Source organism: Salmo trutta, chromosome 11 (assembly GCF_901001165.1).
Source record: "Salmo trutta chromosome 11, fSalTru1.1, whole genome shotgun sequence".
Classification (NCBI taxonomy): domain Eukaryota; kingdom Metazoa; phylum Chordata; class Actinopteri; order Salmoniformes; family Salmonidae; genus Salmo; species Salmo trutta.
In genome coordinates this window covers 6,224,140-6,231,207 of record NC_042967.1, presented here as the reverse complement: position 1 = coordinate 6,231,207, position 7,068 = coordinate 6,224,140, and the positions used below count along the sequence as shown (strand labels likewise).

Here is a 7,068-nt window from a genome sequence, read left to right as displayed (position 1 = left end):
CACAACATTCACAACCTGCATTTTGGCACCAACGGCATTTAAGAGTTACGGAGGGAGGTGAGACATGAAGCTAAGTTTTGAGCCCCATCGGTAGCGGTTTCCTCCCAACTTACAGGCACCACTGACTGATAAAAACCCCACAATCAATCTCTGTCCCCTCTATATCTAGTGTGGAAGAAATGTGAGGTGCATGAAAATGTACTGTAACTGGATCATAACTTACCGATTTAAGTAACCTTACATTATCTTTTCATAGCCGCTGTGGAAACCTTCGGTTCTACTCAATGTGTAGTAAGTAGCCTGTGTTCTGCGCTCTCATGTGTTGCGTTACCAGACATGAGGAACTTCAACTACAAGCAGAACAAAGCACACTGCCTTTGGCTTTAAATACTTTATTACCAATGCTCAAACACACACGCACATACGCCCACACACACAGCTATACAGTACATATCTTTTTTTTATTTTTATTTCAATTTCAAACACCCAAGTCCCGGGCTCGTACTTGTCTAAACATCCTCTGCAAGGGCATTGGCTGTTCCTGATGGCAGTCAAACACGTCTTTGCCTGATTGGGCGACGTGCCCATTTAGTTTCATTCTACGCTCCTGACTGGTCAAACAAACTGTCAGTCTAAAGCAATGCCCTGTAAAATTGTCCTAAAATCTTGCAAAGGAAAGTAAAAAATAAATATAAAAAGGATTTTACTGACTTTTTTTTTCAGCTGTTCATCTCATTGGTTTCACCGTTAACGAATAAAAGAGTAGGCTGATATAAATCTCTTGCTCTCTACGGATTGGTCACGGCAAAGCATGTGATCCTCACTGGTGGCAACCGGAGATGTCAGTATCTGGACCAATAAACCAAAACATTGGTTGTGTGTGTTATGGCTCCCTATTCCCTACATAGTGCACGGCTTTTGAAAAGTAGTGCACTATATAGTGAATAGGGTGCCATTACAAAGCTCAGAAGTAAACAATCAGAAGGTACACCGATATGCCCCAGGAGAAGTCGAGTGGTTTACTGTGTATCAAAGGACTTTAAAATGCTACATCGCCTTTTATCAAATACATTGGTTCCCATTAGCTGAACCATATAAAATTGTCCAGCTACTCTCTTTGGCTGAAGACTCAAAACTCAGCCTCTGGTTGGCTGGTGCAGCCATCAATACAACTGAGCCGCGCTCTAGCGCTAAATCTGAACTAGGAACCTGACATTTTCGACTTGCTAACAAGTACCGCGTATAACCAGTTAGCAAGTCAGAAATGTCCAAGTTCCGACTAGAACATGAACACGGCAACAGTTTTTTTCCTGTTTTGGTTACAATTCTGAAATTAACTCAAACCAGAAAAACCTTATCAGCCCATTCAAAAAAATCTTGATCTTATCAACACCTATATATAAATCCATATAAAATAAAATTTTGAAATTAAATAAGTAAAATTAAAAACACTTCTCTCCTTGATTTTCAAGACCAATGCTCCAAAGTTTGTTTAGAAAAGGCTGCTCCATCTTTAAAGTAAAGACCCAACGATATTTAATTTTTAAAAACCATTCCATTGGTCCTTAAGTGAAATCTCCACCCACCCGGGGCACTGAGCCAGGCAAAACGAACTCTACCAATGACCCTGCCGTCTACTACAGTTTAGCATATCCACTTCTGATTGGTCGAGAGAGAATGGCAGCGAGATCACTAGCCAATCACAGTGGTCAATAGTGGCCGGAGCATGCCGCTGTAACCTTTAAATGCCACTGATTGGAGGAAATCACCATACATTCCAAACCATATAATTCTGTACAGAGAATGAATCATTACACATTTATGAATGAATGAAAGTACATTTTTCTTTTTTTATATATATGGGCTCTGTTTACACAGGCAGCCCAACTCAGATTTATTTTGCTCAATCAGATCCTTTTACATCAGCTCTTTTTCAGAACTGATCTGATTGGTAAAAAAAAAAGATCAGAATTCGGCTGCCTGTGTAAACGCAGCCATATTGATCTTCCTTGTTTTATCCAATAAAAGGCAAACCCAGTCATAACTGTCACTCAATCATTCCCACAGAGTTCAACCCGCCCAGAAATTGGTGGATTGTCAAAGAGTCCCGCCTCTTAAGGGGTATGATTGGATTCCTGGGCCCATACGCCCACATGTCATAATGGTGCATTGTGTTCTTGAATGTGACTTGTTAAACAACTTTCTCCCGATTAGTTCTGTAGTTCCTTGACTGGAGGTCTCTGAACGAGAGAGGAAGTCCGGAGTCCATCGCATTTGGAAGAAGAGCAAGAAAAGTCAGTTGTTTCACTCTTCCTCAAAACCCAACTTTTAAAACGTCTGTTCATTCAAAGCTTTCCTCTCTCCTGAAGGGTCCGAGAGGCAGAAATATCCATCTCAAAGTCCATCTCTGACCCCTCCTTCACCTCCAAGCCCTGACACCATTAGTTGGAGTGGCCGCCCGTCAAACTCAGACTGAAATTTCATAGGTGGTCCCGCCGACGCCCGTCACCTTCTTCACCCCGCCCCCCAGCTTGTGGGCGGGGCTCTGGGTGTTTCCAGGGCTGGGATAGGCCTGCCCGGGGCGAGTGGACATGCTGATTGGGTGAGAGGGGGAGGAAGGGGTGGAGCCTGAGGAGGAAAGGGAGGACCTGGGCTGCCCGTTTGTCCTGCTGAACAACTTCATCTGAATCTCGTCCCTGGATAGAGAGAACGAGACGGAGGGAAAGAAGGATTAGTTAAGACGTTGGAGAGGAAGAGCGCACACTCGTAGGGGGTGTACTAAATGGCACCCTATCCCCTATATCGTGTACTACTTTTCACCAGGGCCCAAAAGAGCCCCCTGTTCACTATAGGGAATAGTGTGCCATTGTGGAAGCATGCATAATGAATCGATAGGATATATCCACATCATGCAGGGGTGACCAAGGGCTGGTACATCCAGATATCGTCCACTGTAACCCTGTAGTCAAACAGAGGGACTTCATGCTGGATAACGGTAACACACACGGAGGAGGATAAAACAGGATAAAACACATCCACAACTACATCAATAACACAACCATGACCGATGGAGGACAAAATGCATTTTGAGATGAAAGAAAACATTTAGCAAAAAGCAAACTTTATAGGAAGACTAAAGTCCTCAAATTGCTTAAAAAGGAACGCCTGCACCCCTCTGTTCCCTAAATACTGTACATTTGGACCAGCAACCTAAAGGCCCTGGTCAACAGTAGTACACTATATAGGGAATAGCATGTCATTAAATAATATGTCATGTATTGTGATACAACATGTCTCATAGCAAAGACCTACATGTATAGTATTTACAGCATCACATGATAAAGGGAACCAGGACAGGTGATGGAGAGAGACAGTAAGGGACAGACAAAGACTAAAACGGAACAACTACAGTAGCTGGAAACAGACAGTTTCAAGACAAACGTGTACGTACCAAATGGCACCCTATTCCCTATAGAGTGCACTACTTTTCACCAGAGCCGCGGTCAAAAGTAGTGCACTCCATAGGGAATAGGGTGCCATTTGGAGCTGAAAAAAAACAAACAAACAGAAGAAGCACCGACTGTACAGACGAGTGGAAAACAGACGACGGTGGGGGGGGGGGAGAAAGAGGTAAAGGAACTCACAGGAGCCTGGGAGGAGGAGGAAGAAGAGGAGGAAGAGAAGGAGGAGAAGAAGGAGGCAGCGGGCTGCAGTCAGTCAGTAAAGAGCAGAGCCGTTACTCACTTCGGTGCCTGGATCCCGCCCCCCCCTCCCCCCCCCCCCCCTCCGGCCGACGCCTTGCGCACCATCCGGTACTGCATCTCCGCCGCCGCCGCCGAAGAGTACGACAGAGACTTCCCCAGCGGCGGGGGGTGGGGGGAGCGCGGGGGGTGCGTGGAGGGGGCCAGGGGGGTGCGGTACGGGTAATGGTGGGGGGCGGCCGAGTCGGACAGGAGCGGGGTCCGGGAGAAGCGGGGGGGTCTGGAGCTGTGGTGGTGGTGGTGTGGGTGGGGGGGTTGGGGGGCCGCGGAGGAGGGAGGGGGCTGAGAGTGGTGGGAGTGGGAGTGCGATTCCTGGAGGAGTCGCTCCCTCTCAGGAGGAGGCAGGGGGGAGGAGGAGGCGCGGAGATAGTGGGCGCGGTGTGGGGAGGAAAGGAGGGCTACGGAAGAGGCGGAGGGCTGGTGGAGCTCTGCGTCTCTCTGCTGGCTGAGCTGGGCCGACAGGTAGGGGGAGGAGTAGCCCAGGACGGGGGGCGGGGCGGGGGTACGGTGGCGCCCGGGCGACATATCGGGTGCGGCTGACTCAAAGTCGGGGCTCTCGGAGGGCGTGAGCAGGCTGTCGTACGATAGGCTGCCGTTGCGCGGAGGAGGCGTCTGATTGGCCAGGCTCTTGTAGCTCGTGGACGTCGTCGCCTCGGAGACGTGGGCCGCATTGTGGGCGGAGCCAGAACGCACGCTGGAAGAACGGGAAGCCCCTCCACCAGAAGATAGAACTGTTGGGTCTGAAAAGGAGGGGTAGGAACGTCCCCCTAGGGAGTAACCGGGGATACCGCCACCCCCTGACCCTGGTGCTCCCCCTACTGACCCCCCTCCTCCAGGTCTGTCTCCACCTCCTCCCAATCCTCCTCCCCCTCTCTCCCCTGGGGCCTCTCTCCCATCTAGGCTGGGTTCAGAGCGGAAGCCAGGCTGCTGGCTGGACTGGAGCAGAGAAGATGACTCCTTCAGACTGTCCCCTCGACTCATCTGGTGGGGAGAGAGAGAGGGTGGGGAAGAGAGATGGAGAGAGAGACACACAGAGAGAGAGAGAGACAGAGAGAGAGAGACAGAGAGAGAGAGAGAGAGAGAGAGAGAGAGAGAGAGAGAGAGACACAGAGAGAGAGAGAGAGAGACACAGAGAGAGAGAGAGAGAGACACACAGAGAGAGAGAGACAAAGAGTGAGGTGGAGGGAGAGATGCAGAGAAGAGAGCCAGAGGGAGGAGGGAGGAAAAAAAGAGGGAGAGAACATAAAGTCATGTTAACTCTATCCTTGTCATTGAATCCCACACTGGAGAGTGGAATGAGAATTGGATGTCCAAATGTACAGACAGCACTAGGCCACTACCAATAAAACCACAGTGGGAAAAACAAGGCGAACAAGGGAACAACTCTTTCAGACCAGATGCATGGGCTTCACTATTCACTACACACAAGGGGTCTGCAGGGGGAAGAATATAGGGGCCTAGAACTTTTAGAATGCCCACATGGCTTCTGTTACAGTATGTTGTCTTTACAACACACAGGACAGAAAATTAAACACACACACAGTATATATAACCAGATGGCTGTGGGATGGGGGGGGGGGGCAACATGCGTGCCCAGTGAAACAATAAGCTTTTGTCTCAAATGGCACCCTAGTCCGCATTTAATGCACTACTTTTGATCAGGGCCCTGGGGGCGCCATTTGGGACTCAGCCTAAGAGCGAACGAATTGGATGTCGTTGGGGCCCCGGCTAACAGATCACGCAATCAGAGTTAACAGAGCAAAACAACCATCTTATCCCCCTGCTCCTGATAGAGAGCTCCTAGCACATGGGGCTGTTTCCCAAATGGCACCCCATCCCCTACATAGTGCACTATTTATGACCAGAGCCATACGGGGACCTGGTCAAAAAGTAGTGCATTTTATAAGGCAGGGATGGACAACTTTGATGGGGGGGGGCCACAGGGGGGAAAAAAATCTGAATTTATCACAAGGGCTCGCAATTGCAGGCGGGTCTGCGCACCTACACAACCCCCACACTGCAAAACATTGTAGTAGCCCCCCCCCGGCAGCAGCTAAGATTGCGCAATTCTACCACAGGAGGTTGGTGGCCCCCTTAATTGGGGAGGACAGGCTCATGTTCATGGCTGGAGCAGAAATCAGTGGAACGGTATCAAATACATCAAACACATGGTTTGCCATTCCATGACACAGCCCGGGATCGAACCGGGGTCTGTAGTGACGCCTCCAGCACTGAGATGCAGTGCCTTAGACTGCTGCGCCACTCGGGATTCCAGAATTGATGTAAGTGAATTATGATCAGATTGTGTGACATATAGGAAACACACCATACACGTAACATAGGGCAAATACAACATTTTATAATATGTTAATTAACTACCACAAAATCTTTCTACAACGAGGAATTGCTAGGGGAGAATCTTTTCTATAACGGCGTGGGGAAAGCTACAGGCTAAAAGATGACACACAAGGTTGGGTAACAAGACCTAAGAACAGACACTCAAACTAAAGAAAATGAAGAAAAATACTCCTGCATTGACTTACTGATACTGTTCAACTGAAAGCCACTGAGTAACCAATCAAAAGGCAGGAAAAGAAGCCACAAGTAAAAACAGAGACGCATGAACAAATCAAAACGATTAAAAGACAGACAGGCATGCAGCCAATGAGATCCCTGATATATGAAATATTAAGCCGAGTCAGCGAGAACAGTGTGTGTGTGTGTGTGTGTGTGTGTGTGTTGTACCGGAGTAGTTTGACATGGATCATACCTCACACAGCACGCACATACTCTTTCAGACGCGGACACACTCTCACACGTAATCACACAGAGACACACCGTGGTCTTATGCGCGAGCTAGCTGGTTGGCGTTTTGTTACCTGGTTGGCGTAGGCATGGGTGAGGGCAGTGTGGTTCTTTCCCGGACTGCTATAGGTCGGCCTGTATTTATACATGGTGGGTGTGGGCGGGGCTTTGTTCAGAAGACTACTCTCTGTGGAGTGAGGGAGAGGAAAAGAGCGAGAGCCTTAAATAAATTCACTCGGAGTACATCATTGTTATCATACGTAAACTTAAACATTTCATTTCTTGCCAGCTAAGTTGACTGATAACACACTGTCATTCACAGCAACAACCTGGGCCGTGTTCAATAGGCACCAAACGGAAGAAAACAAACTGAAACGGAGAGGGACTAGCTGAACTTGTCCCGACAGAAAACGCTTGTTTACCTTCTCCGTTGCAAAACGTTTTCCTACGCTGTGTAGTAATGAACACAACTCTGGTGAACTGAGCGTGTGTTTCAATGCGA

At 48.5% G+C, this 7,068-nt stretch overlaps 1 protein-coding gene across 1 annotated transcript in view; it reads right to left on the bottom strand.

Annotated features, from left to right (window-relative positions):
* Positions 1 to 376: 376 nt before the first annotated feature.
* The window catches only part of zdhhc5a (zDHHC palmitoyltransferase 5a), a 37,644-nt gene continuing 30,952 nt past the window's right edge, over positions 377 to 7,068 (bottom strand). Inside the window, exons 10-12 of the mRNA XM_029766076.1 lie at positions 6,641 to 6,753; positions 3,745 to 4,742; positions 377 to 2,696 (exon numbers count right to left, since the gene is read on the bottom strand). Of these exons, the coding sequence (XP_029621936.1) occupies positions 2,468 to 2,696; positions 3,745 to 4,742; positions 6,641 to 6,753 (1,340 nt within the window). The 3' untranslated portion in view covers positions 377 to 2,467. The remainder of the gene's footprint in view (positions 2,697 to 3,744; positions 4,743 to 6,640; positions 6,754 to 7,068) is intronic.